Source organism: Crocodylus siamensis, chromosome 4 (assembly GCF_052110815.1).
Source record: "Crocodylus siamensis isolate JL-2025a chromosome 4, ASM5211081v1, whole genome shotgun sequence".
In the NCBI taxonomy this organism is placed as follows: Eukaryota; Metazoa; Chordata; order Crocodylia; family Crocodylidae; genus Crocodylus; species Crocodylus siamensis.
The window spans coordinates 72,539,386-72,564,078 of NC_143398.1; the positions used below are offsets into that span (position 1 = coordinate 72,539,386).

At 41.2% G+C, this 24,693-nt stretch overlaps 1 protein-coding gene across 6 annotated transcripts in view; it reads right to left on the reverse strand.

Annotated features, from left to right (window-relative positions):
• Positions 1 to 24,693, reverse strand: part of OSBPL8 (oxysterol binding protein like 8) — a 142,961-nt gene that overhangs the window by 31,662 nt on the left and 86,606 nt on the right. For 3 of the 6 annotated variants that reach the window (XM_090042564.1, XM_090042563.1, XM_090042565.1), the window contains 5 exons: positions 22,725 to 22,923; positions 13,664 to 13,734; positions 7,751 to 7,831; positions 6,517 to 6,618; positions 4,633 to 4,836 (listed from right to left, as the gene is read on the reverse strand). In XM_090042564.1, the coding sequence (XP_089898690.1) occupies positions 4,633 to 4,836; positions 6,517 to 6,618; positions 7,751 to 7,831; positions 13,664 to 13,734; positions 22,725 to 22,869 (603 nt within the window). In that variant the 5' untranslated portion in view covers positions 22,870 to 22,923. The remainder of the gene's footprint in view (positions 1 to 4,632; positions 4,837 to 6,516; positions 6,619 to 7,750; positions 7,832 to 13,663; positions 13,735 to 22,724; positions 22,924 to 24,693) is intronic. The other 3 variants (XM_090042567.1, XM_090042561.1, XM_090042566.1) reach the window with 2 other exon arrangements.

Consider the following 24,693-nt stretch of genomic DNA (forward strand, 5'->3'; position numbering starts at 1 on the left):
TTCCACTGCTAGAAATCCTTCTGAGAGAGGATGCAGCACAGGAATGCAGCCTGCAGTTGTCCTTGCCCCCCAAGTCAGGGTGATCCCAGCTTGGGGTAGGCATGCAGAGCAGTGGCTCCTTCACACCCCTCAGACCATGGAGGATGAGGAAAGACTACTCTGTGCCTTTCCGACCAGGGACCCTCAGTCTGGGGAACAGGAAGGGGGCAGTGGGCAACTGCTTCTGTGTTTTACTCCCAGCATCTGGGAGCAGAGCAGACGAAACAGCAAAGCAAAAACCCCCTGTCCACTCCCCAGACCAGGAAGTTGTTGGCTGTGGGAAAGAGGTACAAAAGTAGCAGACAGCTGCTTCACTCCTCTCCTTGACAGGGCTAAGAGGGGAGTGAAACATCAGGACAAAGTTCCCCGCCATTCCCCAGACTCAGAGGGGGCATGAAGTTGCATCCAGGGATTTCATTCATGCAAAAAGAAACTCCTTCAGAGGGGAAATCCTTCCAGTGTGAACATGGAACATCTTCTCCTGGAGAGGGTACGTTTCCTCAGGGAGAAATTGAAAGATTGCTTGTGCACTCCTAGTTTTTACTGGGAGAGCAGCAATACAATAGATGGGCATAGACACTGAAGTGTACTGCAGCAAAAGCATGACCTCTGCAGGACATATAAAACTTGCGTTAAAAGTTCAAAACTGTTTAATTTCCCCAGACTGGTTGCCAATGAATTTTGTTCTGTGTTGCAACTAGCTCTCTCATTAGCTTAATTCTCCAGCCAGTTATTTGCAGCTATTGTTATGAAAGTTATGAAAAAGTTAGTCCTGCCACAAAAAGAATAAATATGATTTGTAGCATATCTGGCAAATTACTGACCAGGGACAAGACAGGAAACCTCAGGGACTTTCAGCTAATTAAAACTAATAATCAAATCTGCATATAGCCATACCAGAATGAACAAATGCCACTCCAGCCCTCAGCACATTTAAAAGTGGACGATATCAATTTGTTCAGGTTTAAAATTTGACCTACCTTAAAATAGTTAAAATCTGGTGGGGAATGTCCTCTAAACTCTAAATATCTAGTTAAAAAACAGAAAACAAATCCAGCACTCATTGCCAAGCAATTAAGAAAATAGCTTCGATTCACACAGACCCCAATTTAAGACTGATTTGTGATCTTTGGCAGAGCTAGGTCATAGCAGACTAGTCAAAGAACCGTGCTATCCTTTATACAATTAGTGAACCTAAGTCACATTAACAGAAAAATCCAGCAGTTTCAGAAGGGAATGAGGAATCAGTATGTTAATAAAAAGGGAGAAAAATCAGGAGAAAAATTTCTGAAGTTATAGTCAACTATACTGAACTAAAAACTGAATAAAATATGAATTTAAATGTTCAGTTTAAAGATAACATTTCAAACAAATATCAGTTTCTAGAAAGAAATAGCTATTGAGAATTACATTCACTCCCTCACGTTAAACAGAGGAAAATGGATGTAAATGTAAATGAAATTACACACAGCTAGGGTAGCCATCATAGAGGACAGTCTGGTTGTCCTTTATTGACACCAAACTGGACACTTATGTCCTCTTTTTTTTTTTTCCTCTCTTGAAGAGAAACACAGGACAAAGGCATCAGGTTTCATATCAATAAAGGACAGAGTAGCAGAAAACAGGAATGTCCTGTATGATGGCCACCCTACGCACAGCAGAGGCACAGATGAAATCTTTGTTAAGATGTGTAAAGACCTGCTTCACAAGAACACCTAGGGTCCTATAGTGATGCAAATAATAAAACTTCAGGATTTTATTGGCCATGCCCATGCATAGGAAGTATGCCTCTAGTGGTCAGTATCTCCCTCCTTGTTCGGCACATAAATAAAACAAGTGCTTTTGTATGTGATTCTATTAAACGAATAATCCTAAGTCTCAATAGTGAAATCTATTTCCAAATATTAAAATAAGATCTGGAAAGACTTAAATAAAATACTATGCTGTTCAAAATTTTACAGCAATCGAAGGCTCATAAATTATATTATTCAGATAAAGCACAAACACAAGAATGAAAACCTCTCTTTTTCTAGTATTTCTTGGAAAGTCTTACCATTAGAAAGGATAAAACTACCGTATTTACTCAAATATAAAATAACGCCCCCAACAATTAGATTCTATGTATAGACAACTTGTAAGTGTGTTAAAATTTTCTACGTATAGAATCTAATTAGTGGAGGTTTGCCTTGAATTTGTTCTCCTCCAACTGCTACAGCAGGGAAAATAAATCTGAGAGGGGAAGGGAGGGGAGGGGAAGGTGGGGGTCAGCTTGTATAGTGGGCAAACTGAGTTATACTAACAGGGGTGTAGGTTGTAGCTGTGTTGGTCTAAGGACATAGGCAGACAAGGTTCTTTGGGTAGATGTGAATATCTTTTATTAGATCAACTTAAATAGTCGGACAACAATTTTTAAGGAAGCTTTCGGGTTCAAAAACCCTTGGTCAAGATGAGGAAGTCTCTGCAGTTGGTGTGTGCTCTTCCCAGATGGAATGAAGAGTAAAGAAGCCAGAGGCTGGGGCGATATGCATGCAAGATAGGCAGTCAGTGAAGATATAGATTAAGGAGTCAGTGGGTGACAGACAGTGGGGGGAGGGGGGAGAAAGAAGGGGGATGAACACTGGAGAAGTACCTGGGGAGTCAGATGTCAGGCAGGTTATAATGTGTCATAAATCCAATGTCTATATTTAGTCCATTTTTTTTAGCATCCAGGAGGTTGATGAAGTGGAGTTCATAGGCTTGTCTCTGGGAAGTGTTTTGTAAGTTTCCTTTGAGGATCAGGACAGAGATTGGAAAAAGAGTGGTTTTCTTGTAAGAAGTGTGGGGGCACATGAACTCTACTTCAACTTCCTGGATACTAAAAATCATGGACTAAATATAGACATTGGATTTATGACACATTATAACCTACCTGACATATGGCTCCTCAGCTACTTCTCCACTACTTCATCCCTTTTCTCTCCCCCCACACCCAGCATAGAGGTTACTATTAAAGTTCATTTGATACCACATCAGACGAGTTGCTGTGGTCAATCCTTGGGGGCTTTGGCAAAAAACAGTCCACACAACTTCTTCCCCAGCTCAAACTGCTGCAGTCTTGGTCATCATCCACACATGCTTTCTGCTCTCCACAATAAATGACTCCTCCATAAGATAGTGCTGTACCCAACAGTACTCTCTTATGGGGGAGTCAATTAATTTATTGCATCCTTATGCCAGCACACATGTAGATGGTGACACTTTACTGCAGAGCTAATTAACCAATTCCACAGTAAAGCTCACGTGTAGAGGCACCCACTATGCATATTAGCCAAAAGGCTTATGATTTTCCATAAAGTTCATTGTGCTGGGCCCTAGAGTCAACAGTATTTCATGCCACAGAGACCTCATAGCTCAGCACTGCTTAGTGTATGCGATTTAGATTCCCTCATGAAAAATCCATGTGCAAAATAACACCCCACTCATGACTGGCAATATGGGTCATGTGTTTTAGTCATGCTCAGTGTTCGCTGCATTTAAAAATCAACTCCATAGTTGATTTCCATAACAGCTTTTCCATTACAGCCAAGTACATGCTACTTTTGGCAAGAGGTTAATGATGTACAATATTTATATATAGTGAGGTTTTCCTACACACAAATAAGACATAGGGCTTTTTTCTCCATGCTGATTGGGGGGGGAGGGGTAAGGGGCAGAGTTGTATATTTAGAGTAAATATGGTAGTTAAAATGTGATGCATGCTACTGCTCTAAGATTACAGCAAGTCTGGATTTTTGCCTTTGAGGTAGTGGCAGTCTTGTCATCTAAGTCACAGAACATGGAATTTAATAAGCTAAACTCTAACTCATCTAAAATCAGCTCCTTTTTTCAATTTGGAGAAGTTACTCTCTTTTATTAAGTTTCCCTCTCTCATAAAACATTTGGAAAAAAATTTAATTTCATAATCAATGGCAATAAAATTACCTTTTGCAAGTCTACATTTATACCTCACATTCATCTCCAAGACAGAAATCCCAGAAACTGGTCTAGAGCTTAACGATAATAATTACCCTTAAAATTAGGTATACCATAACCTGAAAAAGCTTTTGTTAAGAAACCACAGTTTGGGTCACATTCACCACTGATGAAATTAATCAATTCTTTTTTCTTATATTAGTATTTAATTTGGTTCACTTAATATAATAATGTATGAGCTCCATGTACTACAAAAATGTTTTAAATATTTTAAAATACACTGTTATGCCCTCCAATCTTTCTTCCCATTAAACATATGTACATAAACATCCCTTATGTAGGTAAATGTATTTTATTAACCTCTTCAATACTACCTTTTCTTTTCTACCAGGGCCCCTGCTAGATAAAAAAAAAAAAACAACCTAAGTGTGGAGAGAAGTACAATGTTCGAAGCATAGATCAGAACTCACATGGTTATTTCTGGAAGAAGGGTACAACAACAGACTCTGCTGTGTCATGCTCAGAATTCCTGGAAGATTTCATATTGAATAGAATAGAAAAGTTTACCCCATCTATTGATTAAAGTTGCCTCTACTGAATACTAGAAACAATGATGTCTTAAATAAGGAGCCAGTTCCTTACCTTAACAGCCCATATGGACTGCTCCAAGGGATGGAAAAGTTTAAAGCAAAAGCCATCTTTCTTGGAAGGCCGCTCAATGAGCTCACAAGCATTCAGGAGCACTGTTCCTACCCACTGGCCATTTTTGGGGGTTTTGTAAATAAGCAGTACTCCTGGTTTCAACACACACCACAATTTGGTCCAGCTTTTCAAGGTGCCACGAATCTACAAAAAAAGATGAACAGGTATTTAGGATTCTACCTGACAAAAGAATGAATTTCATCTCTCCCACAAAGAGAGAAATTAAGCCTGTGTCATCTGATGGCTGTTATCTAAAACAAAGCAAGTCTGTTGATAATACAGTATTCTCTACTTCTCTGTGGTAAAACAGGTTTAGATGTTACACAACTGAAGGTACACGAAAAGTCAACATTTGAAAATACTTCTGGATCTCAGAAACTTAAAGTCCCCCGGGGAAGCAGTGTTTTGACATTACAGATTTCTATTTGAAATCTCTGGGTTTATCGTATAAATCACGTTTGCACACCTCGCAGTGCTAACACGCTATGGCACCCCTCAGCACCCCTGAAAGGAACTCAAGGCACCCTAGGGTTAAGAATCACTGGCCTGGGGTCTGGATGTCTGATTAACATTTTGTTGGCTCTGAACCTTATTCCTTCCCATCCACTTGATTCAATGCCAATTTAGGGTGTGAGAGAAGTAACAACTGAAACATTCCAAAGGGATGTACAGACAGACAAGCCCTTCAAAAACACAAAATCAAGTGAATCGCTCCAGAAAAGCACTGCCTTTAAAAGAGGGACTATTTTGGAATATTTCACTTTTGGTTACATGTGCATGGAGAGCTGGGTTGTGGCTGAAGCCGGACTTACCCCCTCCTGTCTCAGACCCCCTGGAACCCTCACTGACACTAGAGCCAGGCCCTCCAGTCCCAAGACCCTGAACAGAGGAGAGGTTAACACCATTTGGGAGCCTGCACTGCCCTTGCCCCCACCATACCCATACCTCTCTACCTCCTTACTCTTCCCAGGTCTCCCCTCCCCATAAGGGGGCAGGGGGGAGTAAGCACAGCACAGAGCCATAAGTCACAACATCCTGTTCTAATCCCCCATGGCCATGGCTGATGCTAGAAGAGGCTTTAGTTTTGAAACATTCAGCTAAGAACAGCACAGGGGCATGTGTGTGTCCCCTGGCTGAAATATGCCCTTTCTGAACAGCCCCTAGGCATTTAAATTTAGAAACATTTCAATCTTTACCATTTGCCCATACCACCACTGACCTTCAGGGACCTGCCTGCTATGCAGTATAATAAGGTAGGTATTTACACTGAGATATGGCTCAGGGTAAATGTTTTGTGCAAAGAAAGAACTAAATGGCTTACCCAGAAGTAACATCTTTTTAAAAATTAAATCAAAAAAATGCCACATTATTATTAATAAAAGTAGCTGTGGAAGGGATGTACTTCTCACCTTTCTTACAGAAAATTATAGTTCATAAGGGAGAAAAGCAAGAAGTGAACAAGAAGCAAGCTGTGTTAGTTTGTGGCCTTTTTGCTACTTTTAATAGAAGCTGCAGAAAGTCTACAATTAAATATTAATAACCAAAGTTAAAAAAAAAACAGAAGTCATAAACCAAACTCATCCAAAAATCAATTGCACGACACAAAGTAGATATAACTAGGGTGACTACTCTAAGTAAAAGCTAGGTTCCTACATTAGTCCTGTAGGAGTCGAGCATGGAGCCTCTGGGATGTAATTAATAGCTACTCGGCTCCTGGAAAAACACTAATCAGCAACCCACTCCGATACCGAGCCTTTTCTATTCTGGTAGGTAAACAGTAGTCAGCTGCTAGAACTTCAGCTCAGGTTTCACACAAGTTCTGACCTTCAGCCAATCAGCCATAACAATAACTGATGGATCTGTGATTGTACTAAGTAATTCTTTCGTGGCTCTCTTCTTCTCTTCTCTGTAATTTTTCTTTTGAACCTGTAATTAATAAATAAAAAAAATAGAAACAACATTATAATCCATGGAAACAAGCAAGTGAGCGCAATAAAAAGCCCCAGCCAAAACAACCAGCCAACCAACCAGGAAAAACAAGGTGCAAAACACAATAGGTAATAGATGCAGAAGCAGCATCAAGATGCAGAGGAATGTCTGCTTTCAACACAGAGTATCTCCAAATTATTTCAAGAACAGCCACTTCTGATATTAAAGAATACAGACTGTCAAGGTTAAGAATACTTTACTGTTCATATAAGCATCACTTAATTTTTTTTCCAATAACCTAAAGATCCTTACTTCTCATTTGACTGTCACTACTTTACTGTTTAACTCTTCACTGTTCATCCTGAGAAATGCATGTAGTAGATGAGTTAGTTTTATCTTAAAATTGATTAGTAATTGATTATAAATTAAAGTAGTCACATAAAGGGCCGACTAAAAGCTGCCAATGAGTTTGGGTGAAAAAAATTTACCTTGCATGCTGTTGAAAAACAAACAAACAAAAAAAGCCCCACCCAAGCTAATTTGAATTAAATTCAATTTAAATTTGACAGTTTCTGAAAAATCATAAAGTCATAGAAAAGTAGGATTGGAAGGGACTTAAGAAGTATCACCCTTTTGCATCTAACTCAAGCATCTAAAAATCAAAGTCCCCCTCCTCTATTTTTAGGGACAGTAGAAAGAGAAAAAGGTTTTAGTTTCACTTGTTTTGCAGCAGAAATTGATAATGGGCCATTTCCCACCAATAATGGTAGATCAGTTAATGTCTATAGCCATCTTGCGTCTCATTTCTTACTAATTTTAACATTAAAATTACTTTAAACCTAATAGAATGCAATACCAACGAGGAACACACATGATAAGCCATTGGTAATTCAACACGAGGCATCTCTACCCATTTTGTGCATCATCCCAGTCTACATCATAGAAGCATAGCGCCTCATAACTATGTAAGAAACGATTTAGTACAAACTGAAGGGGTGACAAGAGACTCAGCAACACTACTTCTCCTAACACCTTAAGAGTCTTATTTATGCTATTTTCCAGTCAAAACTCAGAAAGTCAAACAAGGGCAAAACAGTGCCCTAAGAAAAATATTTTGAAAGCAACTCACCTTAAGAGACTCTTTTTTTGTGAGCTTACTTGAAGCTGAGGAGATGTCTTTCTCCGAGCCATTGTAAAGCTTGGATTCAGACTGAAATTTATGAAATAAAAAACAATCAGTACTATTGATAGATACCTGGATACAACAGAATGACGTTTCAGCCACTCACAAAAGTAATATTGATGGCATGCACGAGTTTATATAGACTTCTGCTCTCTGTTCAATTTCCTTTTATTTTTCTTCAACAAAAACAAAATTCCCAGTAATTTGATCTATTTACAACCTATAGTTCTACTTAATAAGATACTTCAAGGGCTGAAAGCGTGCAAATGATTCCTCCAGAAGCAGCTTTCCTACATGCAGTAAATATTTAGCATGTGTTGCCTGTTGCTAAGGAACCCCTGCTGAATATTCCAAACTCTTGATTAGTTGAAGAACTCGTTTGCAAGAGATCAATGGTTTCATTCTTATTTATAAAAACTACTCTATTTTGTATAGGTACTATATTTAAAATGGGAGGAGCCTGAAATACCCTGATAATTTGATCTACAGTGCCTCCACCCCCAGCTACAGAACTCCTCCCATAACAAATGTTATTAAGGCACTTACCCCCTGACCCATGAAGGGAAAGATGCAGTCTCCACAAGCTAGATGCAAATTTTCCCCATGGCCCCAATGACCCATGAAGGGAAATATTCAGTCTCTCTGGACTAGAATTAAGTCCAGTGCATAAATTAACGCATTACAGCTGCCCAACAGCACTCTCAAAGCTCCCACCTGTCCCTCAAACCCCTGACAATTAATCAACTCATTCCCCCAAGTGCTACCAAACAGGGGAATAGGACTCAAGTTAGCTTTATAAAACCCGAGTCGTCTTTCACAGCTGGGCAATGTGCTGCCTCAGCAGCACATGATTTTTTTGTCATGTCTTGAAAGGTTCAAAGTTTGTTCTTTTGCCTCTCTTGCCCACTAGCTGAAAGGGAACTGCAAGAAAAGACTGAGCCAGCCAATAACTAGCAAGTGGCCACAGCAGCCTGTAACATTACAGAAGACTTTTCTTACATGGTATGTCACCTGTCACTATCATTGCAACCAATTTAATCACCACTGGAAACTGCTCAATAAGTATGGACTTAAAAATAAACTTCAGACGAGTTAGAGAGCTATCTAGTTCTTCGTGCGCTGAAACGTAACCCTGATTGACACTGGTTGCTTAGCGAAGTGCCCTGGGATTAGAGCAGCTTCAAAGGACAATATTTTTTGACCTGTTGTCTGTAATCCATTTTACTTTTCAGACTGACCATTCCATTTTAAAAACCTTAGTTTACAATGTGATATCTATTCAGTTCCTCTGAAACACAATAGTGCAACAGTGCCCGGACTTTTCCACCAGTGGATTGAAGCTATACCAGGTCTGTCCATGGGCTGAATCCAGTCTGCAGACCCAATCCAGTGCACAGTGCTGGCCCAGCCTCAGCCCAACGCAGCCACATAAGCCCCTGAGTGGGCCACTGCCATGTGGCTGCATCAATCCCTGGCTAGATCCAGCCTGCAGGGTCCAATACCTCTGTACAGGGCCATATTGGTTTGAGCCAATTTAGCCACATAGAGCTTGGAAAACTGGGGGTGAGGAAGCAGTGGCAGCGTTAGTTGTGGGGAGACCTAAAGGCTGAATTACACAGCTCCTTGGGCCAAATCTGGCCTGCAAGCCAGAGCTTGAATAACCCCACTTTAGAGTGACCAAGTCCAAAATAAGTAAGTGTTAGATAAGCAACCAATAAATGAAAAAAAGCACAACATTTAAACACAAGAATATAAAGATCCAAAAATATACAATTTAAATTGGAATTAGTTCCAACAATACTTTGGACAACATGCCAACGTGTTTCTTTTAACTCTGAACTTTAAAACATTCAGTCTCATTTATGCCACCTGCATAAATACCTGCACTTAAGAGTTGAACTGGTAGCAAGTTCTTGCTTTAATTCTAAAATAAGCCATTTTTTAACCTGGGAGCCTTAACATGGACAGGTCTTTGTTTAGTTTGTATTTTGTGGTTTTAAAGAAAAAACAAGTTTACTTTTTCCTCTCTCCTCTGCTATACCTGGGGAAGCAGGCACCCAAAACACAAATGTAAACCTATGTGATAAACAATAAAGTTCAGATTATTCAAAGAAAACAGTTACATCTAAAGCTAGGTTTCCCTAAATTCTGCCTAAGAAATCTGGGATGTTAAGAGAGATAGAGGTCCTGTACATTTTATACTGGAAGCCCATTCTTAAGTGAAGTTCAGGCTCTATAGCTAAATGCTCAGAGAATTTAAATTCTTTGTTGATAAAGTCTGAAAGAATTTTATCACAGTAGCAGGAATAGAACAGAGATATGGAAAGATGCCAAGATAATTCATTAGGAGTACCCATTAGAAAGGATTAATGGAACATGCTAAAAGTAACATTAAGTTTTCTGGCTGTCAATCTAAATAAACCAGAAAAGGATCTTGGAGGCATTATTGATTCCAAGATGAACATGGGCCGCCAACGTGAGGACGCAGTCAGTAAGGCTAACTGCACCTTGTCATGCATCTACAGATGCATTGCGAGCAGGTCCAAGGAGGTGATCCTCCCCCCTATGCAACATTGGTCAGGCCACAGTTGGAGTACTGAGTCCAGTTCTGGACACTGCACTTCAGGAGGGAGTGGACAACATGGAGAGGGTCCAGAGGAGGGCCACTCGCATGATCAGGGGTCAGCAGGGCAGGCTCTACGAAGAGAGGCTACGGGACCTGAACCTGTTTAGCCTCCACAAAAGAAGGCTGAGAAGGGATCTGGTGGCTGTCTATAAAACTAACCGGGGGCGGGGGAGGGCAGTGGGGAACAAGAGGGTCCCAGGAGCAACTAAGAATAACGACCACAAGTTGACTGAGAGTAGGTTCAGGCTAGATATCAGGAGGCACTATTTCAGTCAGGGCGGCTAGGATCTGGAACCAACTTCCAAGGGAAGTAGCACTCGCTCCTATCCTGGGGGTCTTCAAAAAGAGTCTAGATAAATCACCTACCCAGGGTTGTTTGACCCCACCATTTTTTCCTGCTCATGGCAGGGTGTCAGATTTGATGATCTTCTCAGGTCCCTTCCAACCCTACCAACTATGAAACTTACTGATGCAATCTATTTCAAGGGAAAGCCTATACTTAGGACCCTACATTAATACAATCTAGCTCTAGAACTCTAAAGCCTCAGTCTTCACATCAAGGCTCAATTCCCAAATATATGAGACTACTGAGACACTGCTATGGAGGTACCTGTCAGAAACAGAACATTTTGGGCTCTAATAAAAAAAAACAAACCCAAACCCTTCCTTCAGGCTTAAATTAATAAATAAGAGAACTACAATGCACAACATGAAGAAAAATAAAGATTATAAAAAACCAACTGCAACTCCCAGTACTGGGTTACAAGTAGCTCTCAGAACCACTGTTCCAACCCATCGCTGAAGACAAGAGACCTTAAATTTTGGTAGGTGGAAGAGCCGGTTGCCATCGATTACTATCAAATATCACACAAAGAATTACAAGAAGAAAGCGATTAAGTTGGGAAAGAAATAATCTTTTTGTCCTGCCTATCTGGATCTTGTACACCTACAAAACTGGGCAAGACAGAACAAACCAAGGAAAGGTAAGAAATGGAAAGATGCAAAAACAAATGCAATTAATACTCCATCACTAACAAAGTATTACTTAAAGAAATTAAAGAATAAGTAAAATCAGTCATCACAAAAATTGAGAAAATGTCAAGAAAGATTCAGAAGCTTCAGGACCAGACACTTGGATCAAAGACAAGAATAAGTCATATCTTCTTGCTCTCTTCTACCAATGGGATCCATGGGTGGAAGAAAATTAGACAGTTCTCCTTTGTATGAGAAATGATCCTAAGTTCAAAGACACTAAACTAAATTCAGAATACTCCAGTATCCTCAACTATGACATCACAGATCTCCAAAGCTTTTTTTAAAATCAACTGCAAGGTACTGAGCAGGAGGCTAGTACTCCTGGGTGTACAATATTACATCCAGGTAAAAGGGTTTGTTAAAACTGAATGAAGTAGGAGTTTATCATGGAACTTCAATAGCTGTACTGTAGTTTCCCCACTCTAAATAGGGATTTGATGGGTGAGGGGTGTTGTATGAAGAACACGGAATAGCTACTTTAAATGTTTGCAAGTAATGATTTGGAAAAGCATCTTCCATGCAAGTTTCTCCCTCTCTCTAAAGGGATAATTAAACCAGGGGATGCAGCCAGCTAACGATCCTATAGCAAGTGAAGATAAGGACTGTCCTTGCACTGGTGACTAAAAGAAAAGAAACCAAGGCAAGTCAAATACTGTAAAAGGACACTTTCCTCTGACAGACACTGTACAAAATCTGGCCTTCCCTATAGCCAAAGATAGCCTTTGCTTAAAACGAAAACCTTTGATACCTTTATACTATTAGGGATTAAGGCCCAGATAAAGTTAGAGCATGTAAACAAAAAGGATGCTGCAAAAACCTGAAATTAGAAAGCTCTGTCTTCACATAGACTGCGGGGATGCACCCAGAGTGCAACTTTAAAGCATTTGGGCAGAAACAGAATGTATGACAAGGAAGACTGAAGTAATATGTTCTATGTACTATTATACTGGACTTCCACACAACATATTTTCTGGCATGATCTGGTAACTTCTCAGTACCTTTAGAAAAGGTCTTTGATGCAAAGACAATATATGTTGCAATGTCCAGGTATATCCCTGGTGTTAACCTTTATCATTGTTTACAGACTCCTACGAAGCCAAGCTTTGAAAACCTATAGGTTGGGAGTTGCAACAGAGATTAGAGACCCTCTGGCATTCCTGGAACCCTTAATCATACAGTTATATGGTTTTTAAAAAAATAGGAAGAAAGTACTTAAAGTTTAACTTTTGCAGGTTTCCCATGGGTAGGTACTCAGTGATTGCAACATTCCTGGAAGATTTTTAACTCTCAGATTAGCAACCTGTGCTCTCAATCTTTAATCTCCTTTAACAAAAGATATTTGGTTCAGGAATCATACTATTATTTTCCACTTCTTGTCTGGCTCAAGTCACTCCTATTCCTGCTTAGGAAACAGAGGGCAACAGGGTGATATACATATTAATTCTCTCACTGTACTACCAGTGGTGTGCTTTTGCATTGCAATTGCACCAGATAGGGGAAAAAAAGCATTTGGAGCTAACTACAAGTCATGAGTCTTCAAAGAGACTTTAAAATCAATTTGAAAAAGCCAATGACAGAATACCAGATACTCTTATCAGTAGATAGCTGCCTGGGACTTGGATGTTCAGCATTTCCCATGCAGGAGGCCTCAGGGTTTTGCAGAACAGGCTCTAGTTGGCTACTGTATACTCTGAAATGCCATCTTTAAATGTTTGTGTGTAGTTTAACCTGCAACTTCTTAAGATGATTAAAATAAGCTTTTCCATATTAAAGCTTCTTTCACTACCCTTAATCCATTCCATTAAGATGTACTACACATGCATCTTGCTGAATGACACTCTCACTTATAGGTGAAAAGGTTGGGAGTTCATGTTCTACATCACGACTTGGCTTCTATCCGTTTTCCATTACAGTGAACTATTAGGCAGCACTGGACTCGGAGACGCCACCTAACAAGAAACCATTACAATTTCATGAGTTTGTACTGAGGTTTTGCATTTAATGTCATCTCAATAAGGATAGTATTAAGGAGCTGTCTCTTTAAATATTAATTTTCATCTCTTGAGAAGTCTGAACAGCAACCCATGAGACCGCAGCTCACTGTAATGAAATAAACTTGCATTTAAAGCCAGCACACAAAATGATATATGCTGAACTGCAGAGTTAAGTCATCTTTTGGAGATGGTGTTCTTGTTTACCTTGCTTTTTGACATAGAATGCGCTGAATCTTCTTTACTTTGTGACGAATCATCCTTCCCTTTGTCAAAACCTTAAAGAGAAGACAGTATTTTATGCAAACCATTATATATTACAACACTACATAATTTCTGCATCCAGACTAAATAAAGACTTAATTAGCAAATCTCACTTATGTGGTCAGCATTGTGCAATGGTACAGGTACATTTAATGAAAAAACTAAAAGTCTGTTCTTCACCATAAATCAAGATGAAAACAATACTGCTCAATAAAAATAAGGTTTTGAAGTTTCAGTGTGGTGTTTACCATAAAGCTGCTTTTAGAGTCTGTTAAGAATGAGGACTCAATAAATAAATAAATAAATAAATAAGGCTGAAGCAGACCTCCACAGGTCTTTCCTTGCTCAAAGGACACATCAGTCTAATGCTCAGACAAGCATTTGCCTAGCCTGTAGGAGCAAAATATATATCTATGCATATTGCACTGACTGGAAATTGCTAGCTATGTCTAAACATTCATCTAAAGCAGTAGCAGGTGAAGCTGCTTACCTTGTTTATTAAAGTATTTAAAACAGCATCTATGCAATAATTCAATGTTCATAATGTACAATGTAGTGAAAATGCTTAGACAACATAGAAGGATTAAGATTTTTGTGTTATGTGGAAGGCTGCTTCATAGCTTAACCGTGTGCTCATGTATGGCATACACAAAGTATTAAATTTTAAAATTGATCCCAAAACCATTTTTATATCAAAATAATTGTCTATGAACGAGCAGTCACACAGTACTATCAAAAATGAAAAGAACTCCCCATAAAAACAAAACTGCACAACTGCTGAGTGTCTTTAAGCCAAGAGAAGAATCAGTTACTAGCCAAGCACGTTAAGCAGTCTTTGCGTAGTTGCACAATGTCAAAAATTCTTTCTAGCATGCATGTTCAAGTAAGGGTATGTGCATATCCCTGGAATACAGGCTAGGTGATGCCATGCATACTCTGGAGACAAAACTAGAACAAAAATCACACCGGTGCTCAGTTTTGTTGAGTTGTTTGTTGCAATCCAAGCGCGTGACTGGAATGTACCGAGGAGCTTTTTATTTACAAGTCAAAATACAACTGTTGACAAGCTGCCCAGGCACAAGACAGATAACAGTTAACATTAATATGATAAAAGTATGCTTCTGAACAGATGTCGCCAGTTGAGAGCCTTGTAGCATTTCCAGCTAGCTATTAAGATTTACACCACCAGAGGGAGCTAGCTCAGGAGACCAGATATGCCTGAACAAGACTTATTCCTATCCAGCACTCTGCAGGTCAAGTGACAAATTCAGATATTTTGGATGAGGAAGTTTGCTTGCACCACACTATTAAAAATGGGCTGTTTCTTTTCATGATGATTTTGGGCCTGATGCTAACAAGCAGCTTACAAACTTGTAGCAGTAATCATTTTTGGTTTTTGATCCTCTTGCATTCATACATACACGTAAGCACACCAAAAACTTCATTTAGGAGTTATTCCACCCACCAGATTAAAGAGTGAAGCAACCAGGTAATATTAAACAATGTGAAATGTAATTTAATCACAGTGCAATATACATAAGATGACAAATTGTAGTAGTGGAAGGCTCCAAATGTGGCAGATGAAGATTATCAAGATCAAGCTGCTGGCAGTTAAAGTTAAAAAAAAAAAAATGGAAATAAAATACCACACATCAGGTATGGATAGTTATCCAGCAACTAATGTGTCCATAAAAGTGCTTGATGGCTATCTTTGTAAAGAAATGCTCTACTCCATCAAGAAATCATTAGGTACAGTGCTGGAAATACTCAATGATGTTCTGTTGGCTTATGCCAGAACCCACACAAGATCATTATGCTCTCTTCTGACAGTTAAAGTGCCTGAATCTCTAAAGTCAGATTTCTGATTTGGACTTGCATCTGTGCACAGTCCCTAGAGGAACTCTGACAATCCTATTAAAGCATATTTAGGCATATTTCTATGCAACACAGAACAAAGAGATGCATCTAGGCTTTAACATTTCTGAATATTAGGTAGAAATACTAAATAGAGAATAAGTCAGACAATGCTACCACAGTCTGCAAGGACTGATTTTATTAAGTCATATGCAACTGGGATAAGCAAGAACGTGCTGACTTTAGGCTTGTCATTAAGAGGATAAAGCTTCTTAAGGCACCCAGGAATTCGCAGTTTCCTTTTAAAAACCACGGTGGCTCAAGGTCCTTCCTTCCAGATGCACACACATGCGTGTACACACCCACCCTCTCTATGCCATCTGAAAGTTTGTTAGTAACCAGACTTAAAATTAACTGCACTTGGTACAATACAAGATTGAATATAGATTGCCTGGGATATTAGTACTTTCAGAAAAGCAGAGAGCCATCTTCATCTCATGTTGCTTAAATTTCTCTCCTTGGCATTCAGTTGCCTCAGTTTTATCTATATACACTTTTCATAATTTTATGATTTCATTACTTAATCACATACATACGCACAATAGTTCCACTCATTTGATATTTGAGAACATACTAGATTGTGGAGCCTTTTGGCAATAAGCAGTTTTGGTTTTGAGTTGTGAACATGGGTCTAATGTTGAATGCTACTACTAGTCTTGCCACAGTCTTATACAGAACCCCATTTTTGCCATGCATTTTCACAAGATGGAAGTACCTTAGTATTTCCCCTTCCTTAACAATAAGATTAGTCTATAACAGGGATGTTAAACCCCTGGCCCCAGGAGCCATGACATCTGGCCCACCAGGCTCTGCACAGGTCCAAAAATGTGGTAGGAGGGAGCAATAGCAGGGTAAATTGCTGTTCTCCTGCAGCCGAATTTCTGAACTTGCAGGGAGCCTGGTGGGCCAGACAGCATGGCCGTGCAAGCTAGATCAAGCATGTGGGGCTGGGAGTGCAAGGCTCAACCCTGCAAGGGACCTGTCCCATGAATTGGCCCCATACCACTCATCCAGCCTACAGGAATGAAACGTTTAGCACTACTGAGTTACAACCTTTAAGAAATTTTGTCCTGTTACACATAGAATAGACAGTTTTGTTCAACAAGCATTTTACTCAGCATGGGCTCTGGTCGGATTAGCTGCCTCCTTGACTTACGACATTCTTAAACAATTTGAGTTAGAATTGTTTTTATAAATGTACCGGTTGGAAAAACAAACAACCCCCCCAAAAAACAAAACACATCTTTTAGAAGCTATAAATGGCAAATCTGTCTATAAATATAGATGTGCTCTTGAAAGATGACAACTTGGAAACAAAAGAAAGATATTCGAGTCTGCACATTAGTCTTTGTGTCATTGCTACTATGTATATCTGCTGGCCCTAAAGGCAGTGGTGGGCAAAATATGGTCCGCAAGGGCATTCTATCCGGCCTGCAGGGCCCCTAAAAACATGTTGACAATTATAATTTATCTGTCCTTGGTTCCTGTCAAAAATGACAGGAACTGGGGGCAATAGGACGCAAGGGAAGCCCCTGGCCCCACCACCGAGGGACCATGCGGCTGCTGTGTGGCTGCTGCGGCACAAAAACCTCAGGAAAGGGAGGAGCAGGGGGAGGGGCAGGAAAGGAGCTGGTGCAGAGCGCTGGGAAAAGCGGCCCCTCCCCCGCCCCGTTGCTGGCACTCCCTGCTACAGCTGCTTGCAGCCCACACAGGGCTGTCCTGAGCAGGCACAGGCAGCCCCATGTGGGCTGTGAGCAGCTGCAGCACAGGGCACCAGCCATGGGGTGGGCAAGGGGCCGCTTTTCCCCCACTCAGCACCAGCTTGTAACCTGGCCCTGCTGCCAGCCTGGACCCCGCTCCAGCTCCAGGCTCACCTGTCGGGGCTGCGCCACAGTGGCAGCAGCTGTGGCCCCCCCACTTGCCATGTTAGGCAGCATTTGCTGCTGCTCCTGCCTGCCCAGAGCTCATACTGCTGTAGGCTGCAATGAGGATGCCACCACTGCCTCTGGGCAGCCCAGTATGGGAGCTCCAGGTGGGCAGCAGCAGCAAACACTGCCGGTCATGGCAAGTGGGGGGGCCACAGCTGCTGCTGCTGCAGCACAGCCCCAACAGGTGAGCCTGGAGCTGGCATGGGGCCCAGGCTAGCAGCAGGGCTGGTTTACAAGCTGGTGCTGAGCATGAGGGAAAAGCAGTCGCTTGCCCGCCTTGTGGCCAGTGGTCCACGTGGCAGCCACTCACAGTCCTTGTGGGGCTACTTGTGCCTGCTCAGGACAGCCCCACGTGGGCCGTGAGCGGCTGCAGCAGGGAGCACCAGCTATGGGGTGGTCAAGCGACTGCTTTTCCCAGCGCTCTGCACCAGCTCCTTCCCTGCCAGCAAGCAGGGGTTGGGGCTGTGCATGCCCCCTGCCTGTATTGAGGTGCTGGGGGGCACTGGGAGCGAGTGGGTGCAGGAGCACAGGGCCCGCCCCGGTATCCCAGGGCCCAGAGCAGGGCGGCAGGAGTACAGGGTCCCAGCCAGCAGGGGCATATGGAGCCAGGCCAGCTCCCCCCTCTCCCTGCTGGTGCAACCCAGCCCAGCTCCAGAGACCCCTGCCAGCCTGTGTCCTGTTCTGGGCCCCACTGGTGCTAGTCCTGGGACATTGGTCCCAAGATGGTGACCAGGGGGTGGGGCACCTGTCAAGGGGCAGGGCTACCCATGCAGCCCTCGACAGATTGCCAAAACTGGGTAAGCGGCCCATCACCTGAAATAATTGCCCGCCCCTGCTATAGGGTAAAACGGAATTAAATTTATCTTAATTTGACAAATTTCAATTTTGCATTTCATTTTTTTGGTACAGTCATCCCTACTTGACTGGGAGCTTTAAAGCATAGTTTACAGATGAGAAAGATCAGTGTAAGCAGATGTACTAATCCAGTAATCTTGAACATTTATATAAAATACAAAAATCTGACTGTTGAATTGCTAATCTATTCAGATTTATGGACTACATTGACCTCTGAGTTGATGAGAAATCCTTGGACTGGGATTGTAAAAACAACCAACTCGACTTTTATTCAATCCAAAGCAGTAGATTCAATTCCTAGGATAAGTTATGACAGCTTTAGAGGAGTTCTAAATCAAGCAAAAATTCAAATGTCCCCAACAGGCTTTACTGGCACATAGGGATTGTGGCTATGGTCCTGCTATTCTCCAACAGTACCCTCGCCTGCCACTTGGCATCCTGGGGACCAGCTATACACAACTAGAAAAATCTCCTCATCGCAGATACTGTCATGAGCCCTTAGGGCTATACCGTATTTAAGCCTGCTTTTCAACACCATTTCAAATCAAATGTAGCTTTGGCATATGCCAGACTGTGGCCCTCATCTTAGGTTCATATGGCATGTTCCAAAACCCACTAAAGTTAACCAAAAAATAAATATATCCAGAATTTGCTATTAGTCTAGCAGTGGCTTGGGGCTGCAGACCTCTGGGCCACATGGGTCTTCATGACCCCCTGCCCCCCACCTCCCTTTCTCTACCATGTGGCCCACAGACTGTGCTGCCCAGGCATGGGGGCTGGAAGCAGAAGCTAGAGGAGGGAGGAGAAGCCCAAGGACCCAGACAGCAAGAACGGCAGAGGTCTGTGGGCTAGGTGCTAAGCCCCTCACGTGTTAGACAGCCATGGTTTATTTCATTTCAGTGTTTCTAAAATTGTGCATATGCACACACAAGTAGCATATTTAAGATCTGGCTGAAGTACATTTTCAGAACTAAAAAATAAATAAATAAATAAATAAACAAACAAACAAACTTTCCAAAACACATGTCTTGTCATCTCTGGAAGTGCAATTACTCAGCACAACAGTCAGTCATTGCGTTGTCTGAACACTCATCTTTGTCACAGTTTGAAAGTGACATTTGGGAGCTTAAGTTAATTATGGAAAGTCCAGTTTTGAGTTGTAACATAACTGTGTTAGTTTCAGGCATCGCCAAGCAGCACTTGCTAAGCATCCTACAATCAACTTTGGGAAAGAAAAAACAGGCATCTCCTTTGTTCCAAGGGCTAAATCTTATATTTCTCAAATAACCTCCCTATTTGGAACACCACTTAAGAGTAAAAATATGACATTCATCCTTGTTTACTAACAACAGATTCAAATAAGTAAGTACTGTCCCTTATTATAGGGAAATAAGTACTGATGCAAAAGCCATGGATAAATCAGAAAAAACATCCAAGATGAACAAGACTGCCAACTTTGATAACATGGTAAGCAAAGTAAGATTAATTTGAGCAATGGCTGAAATGCAGTTTTGCAGGATACTTAACTGGAGAATTAAATATCTGCAGAAGAATTAAATGGATCTAATCTGAATATTTAAGGCAAGAGAAAATTTAAATCTGAAACCAAGAGATAAGATGGTATAGAATGGCAACAGGTCTGTCAGTACCTGCCCCATAGGGACCCCCAACTTTTAGGTATTTAAGCACAACCAATTTTAAAATGGACTATCAAAGAATAAATAATTTCCAGCTGTTAAAAAACAAAATAAAATTGGCAGAGATAAAGTAACATTGAACCATCTGGACCATTTTCTGAGTGACTGCCAAAAAAAAAAGAGCGAATAAAAAACCCAAAAACATTGCAACTGTTTTTCCCCCCCTCAAGAAATTTCCTCAAGACTTCAGCATACCAGGTCTCTCTTTCTCTCTCCCTACCCTATATTTACCAGAATCCAAGGCACCATTGAATTTAAAAATTACTCCCAAAATCAATTAGATTCTATGCATGGAAAATGTGTAACTTCGTTATAACTTTCTAGGTATTAAATCTAATCATCAGTAGTCTTAAAATTTCTCCCTCCCACTGCTGCAGCAAGGGGGCATGTGGGCGGGGGTGACAGACAGGTGGCCCCCTTGCCTCTTATCTCCCTCCACTTGTCCCCCTGTTCCCCACAGCCTCAATCCCTTGCCTACCCCGCCCCCCAGCCTCTGCCTCCTACCTGCTACCCCTGAAGTCTCCATCCTTTCCTGGAGTCCCCCCCCCCCATCTGCTCCCCACAGCCTCTACCCACCCACCTCTCGCTGTCAGTCATGGCTCCAGCTCTACTTCCTCCAAAGCCCTGGAGCACATGGAAGCTCTAGCCCCTTTCCAGGCACAGAGCAGTGGCAGCAGCAGCTCCAGTCCCAGGATGCTTCTGTATGGCTGATCAGGGGCCAAAGCTTCCATGTGCTTCAGGCCCTAGGAGGGAAATGGAGCTAAAGCCTCACCCAGAAGTAAGTGGCAAGGGAAGGGGCAGGTGGCTGCTTTAGCTGGGACTGGTCCCAACCTGGGTTTGGGAGTCAGAGCTGCAGTAGCCACCTGCCTCCCACCCTCCAACCTTGTATACAAATCCAAGACAAGAGGGCTATCTGCACCCCTATGTTGAATGGGGAGGAAAAATTTCATCTTGGATCCAAGTAAACGTGTGTATACTATACTATAGTATACATGCACACACACACCATATATATACAATTTCATGTACACACGTGTGAGCTTAAGGAGTTGTTTGCTTAAACAAAACAAACAAACAAACAAAAAATCAGTAGGATATACCTATTTCACTAAGTCACATATCTTGATATTTATTTACACAAGACAGTCACAACAAGATAGCCATAATCACAAGAATGCTGGGGTTATCTGATCCCAGCATTCTTTCCTGCCCATGGCAGGGGGTTGGACTTGATCATCTGCCTCTCAACCCTAACAACTATGAAGCTTCCAAGAAGTGTGTGTGCACATTTCAGTTGGACTTTTCCAATAGAGGTTTTTAATTTTTTGTTCATCTTATTTCTTAAGGAACATGTCATTCTTCAATTGACAGCCAGGGATGTATTTATTGCCTACTCTGGAGGAAGGACACTTTGATCCATGTTTATTGGACCAGTGATTACCAGGTGGCATGTGCTTAGCTTACCAGTACAATGATTTAAACTACCAAGCCGTAGATTCAAGAAGCATGAAGTGAATTGAATTCTCTCAGAGTACCTTTACCTGTGAATGATTTTGCAAGCCAAACCAAGCCAGCAGCAGTATTTCAACAGCTTCTTAAACCTTAAATCGTGCCTTCAGTGACACTGCAAAACCAACTGCCTTCTATGAATTTTCTGAGATTTAACTGGAATTGTATTAACTATTCTGTTAAAGGCATTCAATAAAGGAAAAACCTAGTTTCTTCTACTAGAGTTCTTGGCTCCATTATGCTTACCTGATATAGCAAAATTATGTGCGTGTGTCTGAGACACTAAAAATAGGTAAAATAGGTACCATTTTTACAATGATATTTTCACGCTGCAACTGCACGGCAGATGGGGGAGGGGGGAGCATGGGACACGGATTAGGAAAGGCTCAGCAGCAGGCTTTTAAAGATCAAAGTTTCCTGAAGTGGGCCATAGGAATTCAAGAAAGTAGCTGGTGTGTGCATCTCAGGTACACAATGAAATTATAAAAATCCTCTTGTGGTAGAACTAGTAGCAGTGTTTCCTGTATACCTCCCTGTCAGTACAAGTATAAGGTTGTACCAAGTCAATTGCTGAAGACCCTTGCAATAAAAAGGCATGTTGGGGTTGGGGAGAAAGAAAAGGATGATCAAGACTAAAGTTTTAGCCTTAACTCAGCTTGTTTTGTCATTCTAAACAAGATCACCACCATGTAAGTAAATTGAGTAACTGTTGCCAGGATAATGCTAAAAACTGAATGCATAGTTTAAAAACTCTGGTATAATTTTAAAGCAAGTCCTTAGTGAATATTTTCATGGGCATCGCATTTTTCCCCCCACCATTACAAATGACTGGTTTAAGGAGAGAGTCAGCCAGTCAAGACCAACCACCAATGTTCACTATCCAGTATGCACAACATTCCTTTCAGACACTCAATTTCCTTTCAAAAGAAAGTTTCCAAAAAAATTTTTCTAGCAATTCTTCACTACCCAGTCAGAATCTACAATACTCCTTTGCAGTTCTGGTGCTACCAGCACATCAGCCTGTTTTTCAAAACGGTTGAGTTTCGGTGAAGTAATTTTTGTTAAGCCCCAGAGCAAAAAAAAACGAGACAAAACACAAACCTGGTAAAGTAGGAGAAAGTTCATTGTATCCTCCAAACGAAGCATTCCGGACAAGTTTTCGGCCATCGGTTCGCAGAGGAAACACAGCGGATGAAATTCCAGCGCATGAAGAAAACCTACGTCGCAATGGACCTTCTTCCTTCATGAGTTAGATGTCTGTGTAAGGATTATGCTTGCTCAGCAGGCTGGTTAACATTAGCTGGTTGGAACAAGAACGTTGCAGTAACAGCCTTTTGGCTCATTCTGACTGGTAAGGTCCCAGAAGGGACATGAGACAAATGAAGGACACATGTACACAGTAAAATTAAGATACCAGAGGTTGTCAAAAGAGCAATAAACTGCAAGAGGTTATGCTACCAGCAGTGATTATATTAGGAAACTGGAAGTGGAATGTCTTTGCCCCCATTCCCCGCCAGCCCACACACTGAAGTGACATCAAGTCTCCAGTCACCTTCTGTTCATTACAGAGCATGAAGCATCTCTGAGCATGAAGCACCTGTCATTATTTAAGACCTCAGATTGGATTTATTTTATAAATTCCTCCGCCTGCTTAATTCTTGAGCCCCAAACATATACCATGCAGAACCCCCCTCTCCCCTTCACAATCTATTGTGCAATTCCTAATTTGAGGCCTCGGTGGCAGAAGAATACACCATCATGACAAATCTGAGATGGATGCCAATATTTTACCTCTATTTTAGGCTCTAGTCTATACACCATTTACCAAAAATGATGACTGTTAACAACAACGCCTCACCACTACTTTACCTTGGATGCAAGGCAGTTTTAATTGCTTTCAAGAAGAAAAGCAAAACAGGTATCCACATTTCCATTTCTGACCAAGGTAAAGTACATGCCAGAAAAAACAAACAAACCAACCAACCAGGATGTTGACTTAAGGAACACATTATTTAATGGGACAGCTAGGTAATGAACCCTAAGTTTTTAATGAAGGTAGAACTGACTTATTTCAAATTAAATTCTGACCTAACCATGTAGGACTCTGATGAATTCAACTTTTACTAATTCTGATTTATAGCACGTAAATCACCAAATAAGCTTCCCTAAACCTGTTTATGCATTGTGTGTAGTCAACTCTTGCTTCCCCCTGACAATTAGCACTTTCACCTCTCTTACTTGTTTTCTTTTCTGCTAGGTACTTCTCTTGTTTCCTACTACACTGCACTTCAAATAAAACCCCTGGTGAAATCTGGCTTATGCACTGGAAAATATAAGAAACACCCCCAACTCCCCCTGCTCTGTCATCCCCTGCCCTCCTAAAAACAAAGAGTTAAGCCAGCTTGGTTCTTTCCTCACAGGATAGATATTTCCTCCTTCACTGGAAATTTTCAGATCAAAATGAATAATAAAATACAGTCTCTGGCTAACACTAAAGCACTCCAATCTCATAAGGGTCCTATGTGCCTGAAAGTAGCACTGGCCCACAAATACAGAAGGCAGCTGAATTTTTCCATTTATAAAAAGTTATAGCACAGCAAAATGAGATAGAGACACAAAAAATGGAAAAACGTTTCATCTTAAAACTTGCGGTAGTTTTCTGCTTTTCCTTATCATGCGAAGGATTCTAAAAATGCATGCAGTCCTCTGATAGCCCATTGATTTAAGGCATGACAAGGCAAGAAGGGTATTTAAAAAAATAAATAAATAAAAAGGTTGGGACTTGAAATTCCTGAACCTCATGCCCCATGCAGAAACAACCACAGCTGCAACACCTGGAGTAACTGAGTAACAGTAGCGCTAAGCATTCCAGACCATTCCTAAATGTTGATGTTTCTAAATCTAGCAGCTCAACCCAATTATACAGAACGGGGAGGAAACAAGAAAGAGTTAATGAATGATGTTTCCTACTGTTTAGTACATGGTAAAAATCAGTGAACCTGTCCCATCACACTTGTTTCTGCTTCCTCTTAGTTTTATTTCTGGCCAATCATACTTCACCAATTTATTA